The 22,508-nt window shown below is 36.1% G+C and overlaps 1 protein-coding gene across 9 annotated transcripts in view; it reads right to left on the bottom strand.

Moving 5' to 3' along the window:
• The window catches only part of Tmem56 (transmembrane protein 56), a 72,913-nt gene that overhangs the window by 12,221 nt on the left and 38,184 nt on the right, over positions 1-22,508 (bottom strand). For 6 of the 9 annotated variants that reach the window (XM_013516468.1, XM_013516474.1, XM_013516469.1 and 3 more), the window contains exons 2-6: positions 19,953-20,118; positions 14,819-14,908; positions 13,772-13,830; positions 10,789-10,883; positions 160-233 (exon numbers count right to left, since the gene is read on the bottom strand). In XM_013516468.1, coding sequence (XP_013371922.1) covers positions 160-233; positions 10,789-10,883; positions 13,772-13,830; positions 14,819-14,908; positions 19,953-20,107 — 473 coding nt within the window. In that variant the 5' untranslated portion in view covers positions 20,108-20,118. Of the gene's footprint in view, positions 1-159; positions 234-10,788; positions 10,884-13,771; positions 13,831-14,818; positions 14,909-19,952; positions 20,119-22,064; positions 22,257-22,508 lie in introns of those variants that run through there. The other 3 variants (XM_013516471.1, XM_013516475.1, XM_013516476.1) reach the window with 3 other exon arrangements.

The raw sequence follows: 22,508 nt of genomic DNA, 5'->3' as shown, positions 1-22,508 counted from the left end.
TGTTAATATTTTAATCCTTTTATTTCTAAAAAAAAAAAAAAAAAAAATTTATATCACAAATCTTCATTTCTGATATAGTAGCATCTTAGGAGTCAAAGTTTTCCACAACTGAAAATAAATAGCATAATTTGAAAACTATTAATAACATCAGTAACCTACCGCTGATTCACAAAAGGGCTGGAAAGCTCGGCAAGCAGTCGGAAATTTGCCACGTACTCCAGCACTTGACATTTCTGGATGATAAACACAAGACATAACATCAGAGATAACATTCTTATGAAAATATCCAAAGGCTTCAAAAACATTCAGTAGATGTCACAATCAATATAAAAACAGACCAAGACGTATTCTACTTTTCACTACTGAACCGATTTTCTTCCTTATGATAATTTACAAGAAATGTCCTTAGAATCCTACAGTATTTTTAATAGATGGTATGCTATACACTGATGTTCACTTAGGTATTTACTATTCACTTAGGAGAATAGGTTTAAGCTCAAGCAGTTGTCTTACACTGAAGTAATCAACTCTGTAATATACAATTACTAGTACCGTTCTATGGTTATCACAGAATGATCACATGGTTGTTTCAGTTTGAAAAGTTGAGAAATTTTACAGCATTTAAATACCTAATAGGACACAGCAGGTGGCCTGCAGTCACGCTGCCATTACAGTCTGTGTCTCTAACCTCCATGTGCCTGACACAGCCGGGAGATACTGGCTCAGAGGGCCCATGAACCACTAACACCGGGGTGTGCGTCTGGGCCCTCTCTGTGCGTGCCCTGTGCCACGTGAGGTATTAGATCAGGTGGTCCATGAACTGCTGACACTGCAATTCACGTAAGGGCCTTGCGCACACCCTGACCTCCCAGAGGACACAGAAACAGGTGGTCCAGGATCACCGCTAGTGCAGCCTGTGTCTGGCTCCTGTGTGCGCCCTGAGCTCCCTGGAGACACCAAGTCAGGCAGTTCATGAACTGCTGACCCTGCGGTTCCTGTCTGGGTTCTGAACGCACCCTGCCTGCCTGCGGACACAGAACCAATTTGTCCATGATCATGCCACCAGTGTAGCCCACTTCTGAGTCATACGTTTGCCCTGAGCTGCCCTGGGGACATGTGGATCATGTGGTCTGTGATCCACCAAAATCCTGGTTTGCATCTGGGACCTCGGAGAACTACGTGTACTCCACGAACCACCAGAAGACTCCAGAGTGAGCAGCCCATCTTGGCAGACACTAAGGGGCAACTCTGACCACCACAAAATCTAGGGACACTAGCAACCTTCGCTGAGGTACCAGGGAAGAGGGAGACTGGGTACTGGTAAAAATGACAAGACGAAGTACTAAAATGGATTCCCAGAAGTCCAACCCACTCAGAACAAGTCCAAGAGACATCGACATAAGAGAATTTGGCAAACACACAGCTGAAATTGCTGCAATGATTGCAATGGAAGTAAAGAAACAATTCCATCAGGCCATAGAAGACATCAGATCAGAAATAATCTCTCAGGCAAAAAATGAAATGACAACAGTAATAAAAGAATTGCTCAGCACATCTAAAGAAGAAATATATACAAAAATAGATGAACAGAGGGAACTGATGGAAACATTAAATGAACAATATAGGAATGAACTAGAATGCATGAAACAGATTCGAAGAGATATCAGGAAATCAAAACTTCCATTGAAAGCTGGAAAAACCGCTTGAATGAAGCTGAAGATAGAATTTCAGATCGTGAAGACAGCATGGCAGCTAATGATCACGAAAGAAAAGATCTCACAAAATTAACAAGGAATCAGGAAAAATCAATTCAACAGCTACAAGACGAGGCAAAGAGAAATAATGCAAGACTAATAGGAATCAACAAAACAGCAAGAGGCAACACAAATGACATACAAAAAATATCTGCAGAAATAATAGCAGAAAATTTCCCAAGCATGGAAAGAGATTCTGATGTACAAGTAAGTGAGGCATATAGCACTCCAATTAGTCATAACCAAAATAAAACTACAACCAGACATATAATAATCAAGATCCCAGACATAGCAAAAGAACAGAATATTAAGAGCTGCTAGAGAAAAGAAACACATCACTAAAGGAAAGCTTATCAGAGTCACAGCAGATTTCTCAACACAAAGCATCCAATGGACAAGACCTTACAGTGAAGTATTACAGGAACCCAGATAAAAGCAGGTGTAGCTATTATGTCTGGAGACAATGTAAACTTAAAACCAAAAACAATCAAAAGAGATAAAGAAGATCACTACATATTTGTTAGGGGAAAACTGCAAGAGGAAGAGGTAACAATCATAAACATGTAGGCAACAAATAGCAGAGCACCAAACTACATAAGACAAATCTTAACAGACATGAAAAACCAAATAATTAATAACACTACTCTAATAGGGGACCTAAACACCCCTTTGACACAAAGAGATAGGTCAACTAGACAAAACATCAGCAAAGAAATAACAGATCTGAACCAAAGCTGTGAACAAATGGACTCAGCAGATGTATACAGTCTTCCATTCCACAACATCAGAATACACATTTTTCTCAGCTGCACATGGGACTTTCTCAAAAATAGACCACATTCTAGCCCATAGAGCATACCTAACTAAATGCAAAGAACTGAAATTATGCCATGCATATTATCTGACACAGTGCAATGAAATTGGAAATTAATGACAAAAGGAACTCCAAAAACTCCAGAAACACTTCAAATTAAATAACAACCACCTGAACAACCAATGGGTTACAGAAGAAATCAAAGAAGAAATTAAACATTCCTACAAACAAACAAAAATGTAAATACAACTTACTGGAATCTGTGGGATGCAATGAAAGCGGTCCTCAGAGGGAAATTTATAGGGGTGAACTCACACATAAGGAAAACAGAAAGAGAACAAATAATAAGCCTTATGCTACATCGCAAACTTTTAGAAAAAGAACAAGTCAAGCCCAAAGCCCAAGAAGGGAGGGCACTATAAAGATCAGGGCAGATATTAATGCAATTGAGATGAAGAAAACATACAAAAAACAAATGAATCAAAGAGTTGGTTCTCAGGGGCTGGGGATTTAGCTCAGCGGCAAAAGCGCCTGCCTGGCAAGCGCGAGGTCGTGAGTTCGGTTCCCGGTACCGGAGAAAAACCAAAAAAAAAAAAAAAAAACAAAGAGTTGGTTCTTTGAAAGAATAAATAAAATTGATAAATCCCTCGCCAACCTTATCAAAAACAGAAAGGAAAAAACTCAAATTCATTCAATAAGGAATGAAAAGGAGGAAATCACTACACATCCTACAGAAATTCAAAAGATCATTAATACTAACTTTGAAAATCTTTACTCCAATAGGATAGAAAACTCAGAAGAAATGGACACATTCCTAGATTTGTATGAATTACCAAAGTTGAATCAAGAACATATAAAAATCCTGAACAACCCAATATCAATTAATGAGATTGAAAACATGATTAAAAACTTACCAACAAAGAAAAGCCCAGGCCCTGATGGATTCACAGCAGAGTTTCCCAAGAAACTCGGAGAAGATTTAATGCCAACACTCCTCAAACTCTTCGATGAAATTGAAAAGGAAGCAATTCTCCCTAATTCATTTCTGGAGGCAAGTATTATACTGATAGCAAAACCAGAGAAAGACCCAATCAAGAAACAGAACTACAGGCCAATCTCCCTAATGAACACAGATGCAAAGATATTCAATAAAATACTAGCAAATAGAATGCAGCAAATCATCAAGAGAATCACACACCATGACCAAGTTGGATTCATTCCAGGAATGCAAGATGGTTCAATATTCGCAAATCAATTAATGTTATACACCATATCAATAGAGCTAAAGACAAAAGCACATGATCATCTCAATAGATGCAGAAAAAGCTTTCGACAAAGTCCAACATGCACCCATGATAAAAACCCTACAGAAAATAGGAGTAGATGGTCTTTACCTCAGTTTCATCAAAGCTATCTATGACAAGCCAACAGCCAACATCATACTAAATGGACAAAGACTAAAAGCTTTCACTTTAAAATCAGGAACAAGACAAGGATGTCCACTGTCACCACTCCTATTCAACATTGTTCTGGAAGCGTTAGCCAGAGCAGTTAGACACAAGAGAGAAATAAAAGGAATAAGGATAGGAAAGGAAGAAGTAAAACTATCACTATTTGCAGATGACATGATACTTTACATGGAAGACCCCAAAAATGCCACAAAAAGACTCCTTGAATTAATGAACAAATTTAGTAGTGTAGCTAGATACAAAGTCAACACTCAGAAATTGATAGCATTCATATAAACAAACAACAAACAGACGGAGAGAGAAATTAAGGAAACCATATCTTTCACAATACCATCCAAGAAATTGAAATATTTAGAAATCAATCTAACAAAAGAAGTAAAAGATCTATTCAATAAAAACAACAGTACTCTGAAAAAAGAGATTGAAGAGGATTTCAGTAAATGGAAAAATATTCCTTGCTCATGGATAGGAAGAACCAACATTGTGAAAATGGCCAGGGATAAATGTGCTGTTGACTTTCGAGGTGATGCAGTTATTTAGTTAACAGGTGAGCAGGTGAGGTTCAATTCAGCCAACCACCTTGCTAGGCTTTCACAGTGAATGAGGCACAAGGGAATATACATATATAATTTGGTTGATTTTATGACAGTAGCTTTGTAGTATAATTTCAGGTCAGGGATTGTGATTCCACCTGATTTGTCTTTGTTGCCCCAGATTGCTTTTGCTATTCTGGGTCTCTTCTGGTTCCAGATGAATTTAAGGAATGTTTTCTCTAGATCTGTGAGGTATGCCAGTGGTATTTTAATGAGAATCTGTACAATAATTTTGGTAGTATAGCCATTTTCACATTTATCCCTGAGGAAAGGAAGGCAAATAGAGGTGTCAGAGTTAAATCCTCTTCCATCAGGGCAAGCAGATGTTATTTAACATCGCTATCTGACACCGACAAATCAAGAGGTGGATAGTCTCAAGGTGGCCACTGTCAATTCCTTCTCTCCCTTGTATGTGCATAACGTTCTTCACATCAAGGAGTAAAATCAAATTTCTCTCCCGTTCAATCTGGACTACCCTTTGGCACTTCCTTGCCCAATAGAGTGCAGGGGAATTTAGGTTCTAACTCTTTTGGAGCTTTCTGCCAGATCTCTTGGAATAACCACATTTGAAATGTTGCCTTTCAGAACACATTTGCCAGATTGTGAGAAGCCAAAGCCTCACAGAGGGGCCATTTACATCTTCCAGGCTACAACTCTTACTAAGCACCCAGCAGAGAGCCTGCAACAACTGCCAGCCACATGAATGACTACATCAATAATCTCCTAGGAGAGACCCTCCCCACTCAAACTTTTTCCTTGCATATCATCAGTTGTATCTTTCTAATATACAAATGTATCAAAGGGGTTTTTTTGGCTAAACATCCTACAACTATTCTATTAAAAGGAATAATTCAAAGCTAGCAAGTTGAAATTTTCATGCCATTCATCAGTGGGCCCTATTTTTCATACAAATATACACTAACCCCATAGCTATGCAAATGCCATATCCTGACACCCCAGCTCCTAAATATCCCCCAGGAAGAGCTGTTGTCCTCTCCCAGTGACTTTTCTCATATGTTCTGATCTAGAAAGCCTTCCTTACATTTTCCTGCCAATCTAAATATGCATATTTTTAAGTACAGTTTAGGTCCCACCTATCTCAAAAATATATCTCAGAAAATTCAAAAAGCCTTAAATATACTTAGGAAAATGTAGGTGAAATTTATATAAGCTGTAAGTGTATACATTAAGTATTGTCAGTAGTTTTCTCTGGAGAATCAGACCTAGAAAATGTTTATTTACTAACCCCAAATCTCTAAAACTTCAATTTTCTTACAAACACCTATGTCAGGAGAAAAAAACAGAAATCAACACAATGATCTTTTCATTCCCACAGGTTCCATGACATATATCCCTATTCCTAACTCTCTACCTCTCTTACTTCAAAAATCACCTAAATGTATCATTCCCAGTAGTCCTAATTCCAACATGTGAATTAATCCCTTTCTACCTTTTCCACTCAATAGCCCTTTCACATTTCCAGGGACATTTTAAAGTCATCATGTCCTCTTTCTTGTCTTTACCAGGTTCATACCTCTGGGTCCTTCAGTTGTCAATAAAAAAATAAATGAAACAGTTAATCTGATCTCCCCTCTACAGTTATCTGGATGCTCTTCCTAATGGTTCTCCCCCAAATACATAGAATATAGAGGCCCCAGATAATGATATTACTAGTTAGGTCTGGCCAGGCAAACTATAACATGTTTCCGTTAGGTACTGTGCCTCCCCTAACGGAGTCTTTAATTTGAAAACAGCTTTGTTAGCAGATGTGATGTAAAATTCATACAGCTGAAGTGTGGTCCATCTACCACCTCCAGATCATTCCTCTTTCTTACATATTATTAAACCTAAACGCAAAGTTTAACATTTATCACTATTAAATTCCATCTATTTGTTTCAGCCTTTTATTTCAGGTATGAAGATTTTTTTTAAAAAATGTAATACATTGTCCAAAATATTAGTTATTATTAGTTCTTCCTAGCTTTATGTCAAACACTAGATGTTTATTTTTTAAACATTTTTATTGTGGTAAAATACATAATAAAGTATTCACCCTTCTGATGACTTTAAAGTATGCTATTCAGCGATGCTCAGTACATTCAGCGCATCATCGCTGTGCATCTTCAGAATTTTTTCAAATTCCCAAACTGAAACTCTGTACCCATTAAACAGTAATTCCCTTGGGGCTGGGGATTTAGCTCAGCGGCAAAAGCGCCTGCCTGGCAAGCGCAAGGTCGTGAGTTCGGTTCCTGGTACCGGAGAAAAACCAAAAAATAAAAATAAAATAAAAAAAAAATAAACAGTAATTCCCATTATTGCTTCTGCTCAGCCCTTGGTAATCTATTATCCTATTTTCTGCCCCTATGAATTGTATCATGATTATGATGATGATGATTACAGGTACCTTATCTAAGGAAAATCATATGATAAACTTGCTTTTCAAAGAAAATCTACTTAAGAACAAAATACTGACTACAGTGGACATGGTAATTCTATTAGTTGACAGCTATTTTATTATCATAACCCATGTCCAACTCTTTAACTGTTTCCTTTTCTGGTACTGAAAGAAAATCAAGCAAACTTAAAGAAAGGGAGATGGCTCATCTAAGGTAATTCCACCACACAAACTGAAGGAGACATTATGTGAGCAAAAAGGGATATGACACAGTAACCAAACTGCAAGTAGGTTAAATCTGGACTTGAACTCCAAAACGAAAACTGAGAAAGGGCTTACAGGAGTTTTGCTATGTTTGCAAATTATGGAAATGGTCATATCAGGCAATCTATGTTAAACAGTGATGTTGAATAAATTCTAAAAAGAACACATGTGCGTATATGTGTGAATATGTGAATGTAAACATACTACATGTACTTTATAAACCAATCACTTGATACTGTTACTATGGCCAATCCCTCAATTAATAATGAGCTATAAACTACTTGTATATTCGTGCTTCCACACAAATGTCTATCAATTATGGGTTACAAGTGAGTTATAGAAATTCAGTAAAACATTTAATTCCCCAACTTACTTCAGCCAGCTTGCTGCTCATTAGTGTAGAAAAATCTTTTATTTAAAAATCTTTTATTTCAGTAGGAAAAAAATTATTTAGTAAGTTATTCATGTTTTAAAACTAATTTTCATTATTTAGGTGTTTACCATGGTTTACTAAGTATAAATTTAGTGGTAAATAAAAACTCATACTGACATTAACAGCCAGTCTTGCTTTGAGAGCTATACTAGGTGACTATTTTTAACATCAACCCAGCTAATTTTAACATTTTGTTATCTTTTGAAATGTTGCTCTAACCGTTGCTACAGTTATCTAAATTTTTTAGATACCCTAATGAAAAGAAAAGGAAGAGGTACACTAGTTAAGGATAGTTGAGAATAGGCAATGTTTTTAAAACAAGAGTTTTTCTTCTGTAACACTTAAAAGAAAAAATATTAGTGAGTGGCATTTATTTTAGGCATTGTTGCGAAGATTATTTTAGACTAAATCAGACTCCACTGAATCTGACATAACAGATCTCTCACTTTAATAGTACTTTGTACATGTTTCCTTGCAAATGCCTTTAAAATATAAACACTGAGCTAAAGCACTAAACAAAAAACAGATTCGCACCTAATTTAAAGCATTACACTGCACCTAGTATCCTTCAGTAAGTGTACAAAGACCCATCAGAATCCAAGTTTTCTTCCTAAATTGCAGCAGAAGGGTTTAATGACTAGATGTCAGAGCAGTGCAATAATGCAGAAGGATGCACACTCAGTGATTTTTGAATTTACGTGTTTTCCAAATGTAAAGCATTATACACAAGCCTGGTTTGACTGTAGACGGAGGAGGCCATTCACTGGGAATGGAGAAAAGAGAGCACACTGGCAAAGTTAGTAAGGGTGACAAAGGACAGTGGATTATCCTTGGAAATGCCATCAAGCTGTAATGAGTTCATTTCCTTTCCCATAAGAGATCAGTCTGCTATGCTTTCCTTGATAACTAGTATTTTGCTCTAAGGGTGAAAGCCGAACATCAAGGCGAAAATCTGAAAGATTTTTACTTATCTACATAGTCAGAAGAGGGTTTTTTTAAAGCTCTAAATTACTGTGCAAGAAACTTTTAACTCCAGAAAATATAGCAGAGGGAGATACAAAAATTGTGATGGAGACATTATATAACCTACACGGAACATATAAATCCCTAAATCCAAACGGATTTTATTATTCAACTATTTTTGCTGTAGAACATATATTTAAAACCTGCAGAAAGGGTGCTTCTATTCACCACTTCACATCTTTTTAGTTCCAATAATAAAAATCACTTACGAAAATGTTTAAACAGTTTACAAGTATCAAGCCAAAGTGCTTTCCAAATACAGTATCAGTTCTCATGAGTGATCATTTACGACCATTTACCCCAGAACATAATAATTAGTTCTTTGTTAGCCTCAGAATAACAAAATTCAAAGTGAACTGGGAGTTCACTGCCTGGGAAAAATCCCTTTTACATTCAGTGTATAAATGTAAAACCTATAAGTAACATACCAACTCTATCTATAAATATTCTTCATTTCATCTTTTTCTCTATTTTGCTTTGCTATGAATAGATTCACCTTAGATGATTTTTTCATACTAAACGACAAAACACAGGAAGATATATTAAAACAGTAACCATCTCTAGAAAAAAGTTGCAATGGATTCTTCTGCTTATTAACTTAATGAATAACACAACCATTAATTTATTTTTCAAAACTCTGGCATGCATTTCATTTTTTTAAAGCATAAACATCAAAGAGAAACTAGTATTCATCTCACATAATAAACACTCAGCTCGCCAATCCACACACAGCCAGCCATTTGCCACGTCTTGTGGTTTCAGTGGCCAAGACAGAACAGTTCAAATTAAGACAAAATAGTTCAAATTATTTGCATTTTTAAAAGTCTGTTATTAAAAAAATGGGGGGCGGGCCTGGGGATGTAGCTTAGTGGTAGAGCAATTGCCTTGCATGCACAAAGCCCTGAGTTCAATCCCCAGCCCTGCAAAAAAACAGAAAACAAAAAAAGAGAAAAGTCTGTTATTTATTCTTCTTATAGTACACTATTAGTGACTCATTCATAGAATATATTTCTAAATTGAAGCACAATATTAAACTTATATACATCCTTACCAGAATTAACTGATACTTTATTAAAGGGTTTGTATGTCTTTTTAGCGGAAGTACTTAGGAAACAAGACCTATAAATGGCAGGCATCTGTATTTCATAACTATGCATAATCTATTAAAAATTTTAAAGGAGGACATAGAATAGAAAATGTCATAAAAATGGCCTATTATTTCAGAAAAATAAAGTGATTATGAATACCATTTGATACATAAGAATATATTAAAAGAAGCATGCTTTCTAAAATCCTTATTAACTGTTTAATTTGCGGCTTTAAGTAGATAATAGGAGAGATGCTCTGATATATTTTAATATATCTGATTCTTATAGAGATGAACCCAAATCAACTTCTTATTTACTAGCTACCTTTATGTGGGTCCAAAAAAGAATATTATTAATATATACTTATATAGATTTTTGAAAATAATTGTAAATATCCAGTAGCATGTAGATTTTAGTTAAAAAAAAAAAGCCAGAGGTTATACAAGGTTTTAAAAGAGAGAAAATATGGAATTCCATACTATATCTATTACACAAAATTCTAGTTGACTCTTATTACTTACAAATCTAAATCTTGAGCTTGTTGGTATAGCATATCCAGGTTAAAAAATAATGACTATGAAGAAAGCTAACAAACATGCAAGAGATATAAAGCTGTATATGAAGAAAAATAATTTTAGGCAGAGACTTTAATATTCTTCAGCATCTGAGATTTGTTTTAAGAATTCTCTATTAGCTTCATTCCTCAGCCAGGCACAGTAGGCCTACCGCGATTCACAACTTCTTGGGAGGTTGAGGCAGGAGGGCTGCTTGAGCCCTAAAGCTCAGGGCCAGCCCAGGCAAAACAGTGAGATACCACCTCTTAAAAAAATCAGTCTTGGAATTCTGATAAAGTGTCTAAGCAAGATTCCCCTACTGCTTCAACCTACTTAAACGTAATTTTGCATGCACAACAATCTTGTCTGCCGGTTAGGCTACTGTAAATCCTGGCACTCACCAATACAAAGCAGTATGCATACAGCGCCGTACAATGATGAATTATGAAAAATTTGTCACCAATCACTTTCCAATAGCAAATGATAATCAACAAATCTGTAAGAAGGACAAATAAATAAGCTATTACACAGGAAGAAAGCTGCATTACTTTTCAAGTATATTCAATTCTTCATCATCCAGTCTGGGCCATAACACTTTATTTACCTCCCAGCTAATCCAATTACCCACTTTCTCATACAGTATCTCCTCCAGTATATGTGAATCACTTATGGTGCTTCCTTCAGGACAAGGACCAAATGACGTCTTTATACCTCAGAATCTAGCAGTTGCTGAAAGTACATGTGAATAACTTGTGTCCAGGATTATATAAATGAAAATACTTTCACATAAGAGTTTAAAGTAAGGTTAAATTACTGATTTTTATAACTACAATAATGGAAATGGATAAAATCATGGTAGAATATAAAATAACTAATTCATTTATAAGTTTAACATAAATTTTTTAAATTAACAAAGAATGCAATAATTAATTCAAAGTAGTAAAATCACCAAGAACTATGATTATTAAAAAAGCATACAAAGAAAAAGATGAAGGCATCCCTTTAAAAAGTTTTAAGTCTAAATATCATGATCCAGAAAAGTAGTTCAACAAAATGAAAACTGTCAAAATATTAACACAACTATTTTCTTTACAAAATGGTTAAACATGAACTATAAACAGGGAAACTCCATCATGAACGGAGACCAGGGCAGGTATCAGAGGTTTTGTGGGTGCAGAGCTATACAATGCAGGAATTTTCTTTTATAAAAATAAGAATTACTAACAAAAAACTAGATATGAATATTTAAAAAGAGGAATCAAGTCACAAATTTTAAAGAGAAACAAAATACTACCCAAAAATGTAGAAAATCAAGAATAATAGTTTTAGTAGTTAACTTCCTGATACCCCACTCCAAATTATTTTCTCTACATATTTTAACTGTATACTCTTTAGTCACCAATTTATATGACAATGATTTTGTAATAGGTTCTACAGAGCATAAAATAAATTCACTTTTTATAGCACTAGGGATTGAACCCAGGATTTTCTGCATGCTAGGTAAATACTCTAGTCCTGGGCCATAGTCCTAGCCCAATAAATTCATTTTTGATTTGAAAAATTTGTTTCACTTCATTACTCTTGATTGTGCTTTCTTTTTGATTTGTTGCCTTCTTTGGGAAAATTTTAATAAAGTGTCTTTCATATAAGATCTCCTGATAGATAATAGGAGGTAGGAAGATATATCTTTCTCAAAGGGGAAGGGGATCAAGAAACAGAGGGAGGGAGGAGGGGGGAGGGGTACCAGATGTAAAAAATGAGCTGCAATGTGTTACACACATGTACCAACTACACACAAGGAATGTAAACATTACGTGCTGCAAACATGTACCCCCGAAAGGGGGATCACTGGATGTCTAAACGGGAGAGGGAGGGAAGGGAAAGAGATGAAAACAGGAACTAAGGTGTGTGATGTACATGTACCAACTTCTCACAAGGAATGCGAACATGTACTACACATGTATACTAATAAACTAAAATGTAAAAAAAAGAAATTCAAAATGCCAGAATAATATCAAAAACAAACTGAAAATATTAGCAGTGTTACTTATAGACAGTAGAATGATGTATGATTTTTATTTTGTTCTTTATACTTTGTTCCACTTCCCAAATATTCCACTATAACATCTTTTATATTCAGAAAATATTATTTTAAGACAAAGAAATAATTATAGCAAAAATAAGTCAGTAGATGCTCAGAACTGTTTATTAACTCATTCAGAGAGAATAATCAGATTTTGAATTTGTTCCTATGCTTTTTGTTATGCTAAGGACTATTCTCAGACTGTATTTATATCAAACCTGTAAAAATGGGCTTAATCTCAAGTACAAGTCCCGAAACATGTTGGGGGGAACTGTACACCTATCTGACACAAAGTTGTAGCTGAAACCAAAAAGCAAACACAATCAGAAAAGATCTCCCAGGGATAATTATTCTCTGAAATGACAGCACTCATTTGCCAGTGCATGCAGCATATCATACATTCTGTGTTAGCCTTGTCAATGATACTATTTTCATGAGACAAGCAAATCTTTTTCCAATGTATTCATGATTTACTTTTTTAATTGGACTACCCAATAATCCAGTCACCTACTATTTCTCTTCAAACTTTATCTCTTCCTCTTAATGAATTACTTGCTTTGACATAATCTAATTTTTTTTACAATTTATTTCTTGACGGCACAAAATTTCCCACTGAATTAATCACTTTTATCATTTTTGCTTCATATTTCAATATTTTTATTTGGTTTCTTTCAGTCACTTTATAAGTTTACAATTTACTAAATGGTTCCTACACAAATATCCAAATTATGGCTCTGAGTGTCTCTCTTGTTTTATTAAGAAGGTCTAAATGTCTTTTCAAACTACAGTTAATATGGAATATTCTCAACTTCCCTTGGCCTCACTGTAAGAAAAGCCACTTCAGTTCCATGCAACATCAGACAGTATAACAGAGAGTAATCTTAACTATTAGTTAAAGTAACTTACTTTTGCAAATTTCATCAAAACAATATCAAACTATAGCCAATGGGACATATAATAAGGCCCCTAGCAAGTGAGGAATCCTGAGGCTTAAACTTCATTAGCTTCACAGAAATATACTTTAGAAATTCTTAAGAAGAAAAAACCGTATCTTTCAAAAAAATCAAAAAACAAAAAAAGTCCAGGCCTACGTAGTTTAAGGTCCTGCTGTACAACTCAGATCTTCAGTGGGAATCAGGAAGCCAAGAAAAAGTTTCACGCCTTATCACCATCAGACATTATTTTCATCTATATCGATTCTAAAAGCTATTCTCAAATAAACTAAAAGCACAGAGCATGTACTTTTGCATAATCTATGAATAGCTTGAGTAGAAACAGAGAGCGAGCAACACACCACATACCAGAAATGAGGTAGCCTGAAGCAATAGCAATATTCAGTTTCACAAGTGACGAGTCGCCCCTATAAATATTAAGAAAAAAGAGTTTTTAAAGTGTATGGCTTACAGATGACAGCTGTTTTTTTTCTGTGAGGTTTAAATGTAATGACCATCATTGTTGACTGTCATCGTTTTTTTTGCCACTCCTGTCTCGTAAGCCTTCAGTTAACACTTGATTTAATGGAGACTTCATGAAGCCCAACCCACAAGAAGTCACGGCTTGGGAGAACACGTGAGGGAATAAAATCACTGGCAGATGTGCTGCCAGCACCCTAGGAGCAGCCCACAGGGAGAAGCAGCACCCACTTAAGGAGGGCTCTGCTGCCGGACATCAGAGACTGGGGCCAATGGTTCTAAAGGAAGTAGCGTCGCAAGGAATTCAGGCTGAATTTGGGGTTTGTTATACGCTCCAGAACTGCATTTGAATAAATGTAGATTTTTGTACATAAAGAAATGTAGACTTTTTATACATGAATAAAAGAATGTGGACCGCTGTGCATGAAAAAAAGAAGACATCCCTAAAAGTAAACCCTATTGCATCTTTTGGAGCAAAAATTAATATAATACCTGGTCTGAGTTTCAGGGAAACATAGTAAATTCCTCTCACATGTCCATCTGTTCCTCATTTCATTTTTTTAATATCAAAACAATGAGTCAATAATAAATTTGAAGGCAAAGCCTTAAGTAGACATTAACCTAGCCAATATACTACTTCAAAGACTCAGATTTGCCATGGCAAAGATTACAGTAACTTGGCTTTGTTCACTAACACTACATGAATGCTGATCTATTGTAGTCTATTTGTTTTGAACAACTCTTACAATATTCATAAGAATGGCCTTGTCATTTGTACTCAAATCTAAACTCATGTTAATGTACTTTGCTAAAATAAGCCTAACTGCAAGCATTTCAATAAAGCATATACCGTCAATATATTGTGTTTTAAAGTATAAAGTGACACATATTAACAATTTGAAAGCATAGATCAAATTAGAAAGAAAAATAGCTTACCAAAGTGGGTCAGCTCTAGTAGCCTCATCAAAGAAGAAAACATATAGGCCCAAAATCCCAACCACCAAAGAATGGCATGTAGATACTACCCTGAAATTAAACAAAGTGCATATTAAGATTTTAGATTCCTTGTAATAAGCTTTAACTCGTTCTGATAAGTTATTTAACATTCCGAAAAATTATACAGTACTTCACAGCATTAACCCATAGAGGGAGAGAACATCTGAGAGAACAATAAAAAATTGCCATTTAGAAATCTGAGGGTCACAACTTTACTTTGGAATAAGTAAGCGGAAGAATGCCAAGGTCCATAATTTCATGCCAGAAAACTAGTGAATCATTTCTTGGCCGAAAGTTATAAAGCAGAGGAGCACGTGGTGACGCAGTTAGTAGTCCCGTACAGTGACGGCGCCGGCAAGGCCATTACGCTGCCCCCGCTCTGCGTTCCACCCGCAGCAGCGCTGCCGTAGGGGGTCTTCGGCCCCACTCAGCTAAGGACGACTCTCCAGGCTCCCGGCCTTTCACAGCTCTTGTTCTTTGCTGCCGTCTGTTGCAGTGAGCCAATGGTCTCACAAGTGCTAGTCACGCTCTCTTCCGCTGAGCCACAGCTCCCGCGCACCCACTCCACATTCTTAAGACAATCTGAATGGATCATGACATGGAGATTTATTATCCTGGGAAATTTCAGTTTTAAAAGTACATTTATGGGCCGGGGATATAGCTCAGTGGCATAAGCGCCTGCCTGGCAAGCACAAGGTCCTGAGTTCGATTCCCAGTACCAAAAAAAAAAAAAAAGTACATTTACACGCATTATTGAACTTGACTCATGTAAGCACTTCAAAATAGAAAAACTGAGGACCATAAGCTTACGTGCTTTTGCTACTTTTCTATTGATTTGATATGAGGCCTTGCTGTGTTGCACAGGCTGGCCCCAAACTCCTAGAATCATCCCAAGTAGCTGGGACTACAGACATGCACCGTCACACAGAGCGAGAAAATCTATGTTTGAAATGAAACACTCAGTGAGTGCAAAGTGTTCACAAGATTCAGGTTTTTTCTTTTGTAGAAGGAATAAAGGTTAGAAGAAAAATATCAGTTTCTATGAATTATCTTTCTCATAATTTAATGATTGAATCCAAACTTTAGGATCTTCTACTTGAAGAAGTATGCAAGAGGCTGTGCAACTGTCCACACAATGAAGTTTCTTTTACCAAATAATTTCAGATTTCTCACATCTTTACTTAGAAGTTCATAAGCAAAGAAGTTTCTTTTCATCAGAACAGAGAATGAAAAAATTAACCAGTAATCACTGATGTGGAATGAATTTCTGTAATATAATCTCAGATCTTTAAAAACAAGACAAATTAAGTTTGATATTAAAAATTTCCTTGTAACTAGAAAATTCAATACATTTGATCTAATAGATGATACTCCTATTAGAGTAATACCATGCCAAGCCCAATCATATTTTATTTTGTTTGTTTTTGGTTTTTTGGTATTGGGAATAGAACTCAGGACCTTGTGCTTACCAGACAAGCACTTGTGCCACTGAGCTATATCCCCTGCCCCCAATAATATTTTAAATTCACAGAGAGTCTCACTAAGTTAGTCATTGACAAAGAATTCTCTGTAACGCCAAAGGATCATTTTGAAGTGTGAATGATTAATGCAATTTATCTGATTTACAACCCTGGAATTTTTACACTAGGCACACCTGTATTCTATTTGTGCACAGCAGGATAAAAATGTAAATCCCTTAATAACAAGTAAAACACTCCATCTAAATAATCATACAGGGGCTGGGGATTTAGCTCAGCGGCAAAAGCGCCTGCCTGGCAAGCGCAAGGTCGTGAGTTCGGTTCCCGGTACCGGAGAAAAACCAAAAAAAAAACAAAACAAAACAAAATAAATAATCATACAGACAGATCTCTGCCGCTATTCAAAACTTCTATGAAAGGAAAAAATATAACCTCTCTAACCAACCTGCTTTAGTAACTGTACATCAAAAGTTCCCTTCTGGAAAAATTCACTTTTTATTTATTTCTGGCACTCAGGTTTCAAATGCCCTTGTCTCCTGAGATGTCACATGGTCAATGGGAAGCATTACTAGCCCTGAGCTGATGGAAATTCACACAGAATTCATAAGAGAAAAGTTACATGTTACTTGGCCTGGTCAAACAGCACCCACTGTCCTGAACAGGAAAAGCAAACATCTTGCACTCACAAAATATTCTACGTTAAAAGTCCACACTTTCAGAAACTGATGTTAGTAAAAATTTCAAATTTTATTATTTAAAATTAAATTCTTGGCAATGCAAAATATAGAATCCTTAGTACCTAAAAAGAAACACTGACATAAAATATTTTCTTTTTAAAAGTGTTTGTTCTTATAAAGACAGTATTTTTAAAGAAAAGAATGGCATGTTAGAATAGCAATTTAAAGTTACTGATTTAGGTAACCACGAGTTGTATCAGTATTTCTACTACAAATCATAAAGCTCTAATAGACAAAGAAGTTAAATTTTGGAGAAACATTTGAAAATTAGTAATATTTCAACACAATAGGACACTGTATGCCACGGTGAGCAATTGAAAATAAGTACCTCAAAATTTTTAATTGTAAGATGTAGAATATATCTATAAATAAATGTTTTCAGACAAATCAACAATTAGCACGGTTTCTTACTACGCATTTTCCAGTATGTTATCCTGTTCTTTCTCTACCAGACAGTTTAGAACACCCATTGTTTGTGGCCCTTCCTCATTACCAGAGAGAATGATGCATGTTGTAATGATTTGTATGCTTCAAGATCAAAGGCTAGGGGGCTGGGGATTTAGCTCAGCGGCAAAGCACTTGCCTGGCAAGCACAAGGTCATGAGTTCGGTTCCCAGTACCAGAGAAAAACCAAAAAAAAAAAAAAAAAATTAAGGGTTAATTTTGTGCTTTACAGCTAAATGAATCATATACAATTCCACATTCTTTTTTCATATAGGAATTCGGTTTCCAAATGGCAGTGATAAGACTGCATAATACAAAATGTTTTTCAATTTAATCATTTCATTTTCATCTTTGCTTCCAACTCTGTGTATTCTTTCTACTTCCTTGGTTTGCAACTACCCAAGACTCAAACTCCTTTACCTGCCCTAATCAAAGTGAAAGGAAATACAGGTCAAAATTCAAAGCATGTATGTCTTCCCCATTCTCATCTACTTTCAAATGTCAAAAAGCTTTTAAAATAATGGTATCTGAACAACAGCCACATCTGAAGAATATCTTTGTGCAAGTCTTAAAACAAAGAATCACACCTCTTTCTTAAAAATTTGTAAACGGCCCCCCACCCTCTCGGCCCCCACCGCTCTCATGTAGAGGGACCAGGTGACCGGCTGAGCCAGCACTCTGGCTCCAGCAGAGGCCTGGGCAGGTAGGAGGCGGGCAAGTGCCTACAGGGACCCCTTGGCTCCCACACGGTGGGGTGAGGGTGCAGTGCAGAGGCTGTGACAGAGGCATGAGAGAAATCTGCATGCTAGAGGTGATCATTCAAACTAAAAGGAAAAGGAAGGAAGGAAGGAAGGAGGGACGGACATCACTCTAACACGACTCAAGTCCATTATTAATTTTTTACTGACTGTATAAAACATACCATATTTTTAAGAATGTCACAAGTGGGCTTAAGAGAGATACAACTCCATACATTCTCTACAACAACAGATTTAGACTATTTCCTAACTAGAACTTGCACAGGCATTACACGTAATTGAAAGAGATTTCTTCTCTAGTGAGGGTTGTTCTTGAGTTCTACTCTTGGATGTATTTGGATGAAATCTGGACGCATAATGGATTGTTAGCTTGTTATCACCTGAGAGGCTACCTACAAGGAAACAAGGGGCAGAGTAAGTTCAGGGTGGGAGTCAGGAAGCTCCCGAATGCACAGATAACCACATGGAGCTGGGGGACTTTCTCTGCTCCCCTGGCACCTTTATATATTTTTGTCTAATCAATAAAATTTATTAAATTTATAATATAGTATAATATAATACAAAATTGCAGAGAGGTCAATTTTAGAAAAGGGGAAATATGTGAACAAATAATTCTAGTTTTAGGGGTGAAAAGAATTACAGTATGTGTAAACCAGACACACAAGTGTGAAGTAAAACAGAAAACTAGATTTTTATTCTCAGTCTGAGTTATAAAGTGAATGCTTTCCTGGCCTTCAACTGTGTACCCCAGGCTGGCCTTGAACTTGCAGCGATCCTACTGCCTCAGCCTCCCAAACACTGGGATTATAGGTGTGTGCCACCATGCCCAGTTCGAATTTTAAAAGGAAATTTCAATGACGCATAATTATGGCAATTTTAGGAACTTGATAAATCCATTTTATAGTTAGCATTAACCCAAACTAAGTAACCATTAAAAAATCTTTCCACGAGTACAAAATGCTCTAAAGCAAGAGAAACAGTTATCAGAGTCATTTTGTACTAGAAACTTTATGAGATTAATGAGTTTTACACATATAAACACACACACACACACACACACACACACACTTGCAGACAACTTAGGAAAACTTGAGATTTCTTCACTCATATACTACTTTTTCATTATTTGTTTTAAAAAATCCAAAAGGTAGTTTTTATTCTAGAATTACATAATAAGAGAATAATTTCTACAAGATTCTAATTACAATGCAAAGTTCATTAAAAGATATAGAGGTACCAACTGTATATTATGTTTTCTGGTCTGTATAGTTCAACACCTCTAAGCCAGCCGATACTATATATAAGCTATTCATAACACCAACAAATGTTTATTTCTGTTACCATTGCCAAAGAATATGTCTCTTATAAATACTTCAAAGAAAAATTCAGAATAACACACTTGCATAATCAGCTGGTCAAATCTCCCCACACCTCCCCAGAAAGTGAAATAAATTTTACCTAACATCTTTCACTATAAATAGTTCTTAAATTGTTCTTCTATGAGATCTGTCTGCTTGTCTTTCTTTTTATTTTTAAGGTCAAACACAAAATTTGACTTTGAATTTTGTTAGATTCTAATGAAAGATTTTTTTAAAATATTTTAAATATTTTTATTTCAAAATGCTTTTTAAGTTAATTACATTTTTACATGCTTTACCTTGAGTTCCACTCGATCTTCTTTTCCAAGCTGAGGCTGCTGAAACCTGAAGAAACTTTTGCAGAAAACCAGTAACTTACAAAGTGGAAAAGAAACTGGAAGGTGAGGAAGCTGGTGCTGAGCGCGCTGACGACGAGCGTAGTGTCTGTGTCCATATTTCTTCAGCCTGGCAAGAGAAACCACCAGCATAAATTACCACCTTCAATAACCCCAGATTAACTGTTTTCATTTAAAGGAGCATATCCTTCCGTTTTTAGAGGTAAAGTCAACTACTGAAGCCAATTTTTTAGAGAAAAATCAATTCAGCACAATGTAAAAATATGAAGAAACTAAAATTTTGAGCCTTCTGCGTTTCTTCTTTTCCATCTACACACCATCTCACACTTGTGTTTGAAATAAGTAAAATCTCTTATTTTAAAGATCTCAGTACCATAAATTTCAGAAAACATTCTAAAATCGTAACATTCAAAATTATCTATGTCTTAGAGTTTAATATTAAGAGAGAGTTCCAAGTATTACAACTTAAATTATTCTTTTTAATAATATTATTTTTCATTATAATTAACACAAATTGCATGATTTCTCTGATTCAATTTCTTCATCTATAAATTGAGAATGCTGCTTAATTTCTAAGTACCAATCAAGCCAAAAACATAAAACATTTTCTGCGATAACAAAACAAAAAATAATTGCATAGCAAAAACAAAATTGTAGCCAGGGATATAGCTCAGCAGCACAGTGCCTGCCTGGCAAGCACAAGGTCCTGAGTTTGATTCCTGGTACAAAAAAAAAAAAAAAAAAAAAAATGTATATGTATGTATGTAGGACAAAAAAAGTTTAAAACAAAATTTTAAATTAAGCCAGGCTTGGTGGCTCATGCCTACAATCTCAGCACTCAGGGGGCTGAGGCAGGAGGACTGTTTTGAGTTCTAGGTCAGCCTGGGCTACACAGAGAGTTCAAGGCCAGCCTGTACTACATAGTTTTAATGGTAGAGATAGCAGAAAGAATAGCAATATGCACACATACACAAACATACACACAAACACATGTATATACCCAAAGTATGTTTTCTATCTCATTGAGCTGAACTTCATTTGGTTCCTAAAAATCTCAGAAACATTCAAGCCAAAAAAATATAATAAAGTATTCACTTATATCCAGCAAATATCACATTTCTATGGCTCCTTCTTTGATACAGTTGATTTTAAATGGAAAGGACATGAATCAACACACATTTCCAGCTGCCTAGTATGAAGAAATAAAGTCACCTACTGAAGCCAATTCACTAGAGAAAACCCAAGACACTGACTGCACAAGCAACAACCCCACTTCCAACCAGGATGTCATAATAACAATCAGTCGCCTACAGGTCCCTTCCGACAAAATTCATACATTCATAATGATTTATTTTCTCATGTTTTTTAGTGTGTGTGCTTGGTAAAATGATCAATATTGCAACTTTCCTTTGTGAGACTGCATTAACTTTATTGCTCTTTTTTCAGTTCAATATGTATTTATTGGGGATTAAAAATTTTTAATTTGTAGCCTTTTAGCTTAGGTTTAATATTAACCAAATAATACATAAAAGTTCTGTACATAAATTAAACATCATTACCATTTGCTATGTGAGACATACAGTGAAAATATTTTTCTAAGATTAAAGTAGACAGGAGACCAGAAGCCAGCGACAGACACTGGAGAAAACGGAGCCCCCCGGCAGCAGAGCACGCGAGTCCAGTCCGGGTACCGTGAGAGTCGTCCGCCTGGACGGCCCTGGGCGACCCCGGCTGGGCCTGGAGCAGCAGACGGACATGAGCTGCTCAGTTACTTCTGTTATAATCCAACACATGCCATGAGCATTTTAAGACTGTTTTTTAAAAGTTGTCATAAAAACATGAGCTGTGAGCAAAGTTATGGTCAATGTTAAATTTTTCTAATATATTAGAGAAAAAGACACATTGTCATTACTTCCCCCCCAAATCCTCCCCTTCCTTTGGGCACACTTATCCTATGGCTCCTGCCTCTTTCTAAAGCAGTTCTGGAAGTCCTTTTTGTCTGTAGTTGTGCTGTCACAGCAGCCTCCATGTCCCAAATCGATTAAAAGTATTTACCTTCTGTGCTCACTTTGACTTCGGCAAAGACCCAGAGGCTGCGTGGTGCCAGCTCTGGTGAGTGGGCTGGATGAGGGCACACCGTCATGTTTCCATGAGCCTGTCGTTCCACTGGGTGGCACTTGGCAGCTGAATTCACCAGTGTGTGCCCCTACCGTGTAAGGCACACGCAGAAGAGGACTTTGAGGTCTGCTGCAGAAAGTGGCCAGAGTGACGGGTGTGTTCGAAGGGAGGAGAAGCATTCCGAGGGGAATTAGTGGCAATGTGTCTTTTACTGTAATGTCTTTAATATGAGGCATTTTTGATCATGTATTTTCACCATATCTTTTGATCATGCCTCACTTTTATATCATGCAACATTATATAGTTTATGAATTGTTAATTTAACTAAGACATTAAGAAGTACTCAATTCAAAATTATGAAATCTATTCTTTCCCCTAAAA

The sequence above is a fragment of the Chinchilla lanigera genome, unplaced genomic scaffold (genome assembly GCF_000276665.1).
Source record: "Chinchilla lanigera isolate Chin_1 unplaced genomic scaffold, ChiLan1.0 scaffold00034, whole genome shotgun sequence".
In the NCBI taxonomy this organism is placed as follows: domain Eukaryota; kingdom Metazoa; phylum Chordata; class Mammalia; order Rodentia; family Chinchillidae; genus Chinchilla; species Chinchilla lanigera.
This window is presented reverse-complemented; position numbering and strand designations above follow the sequence as displayed.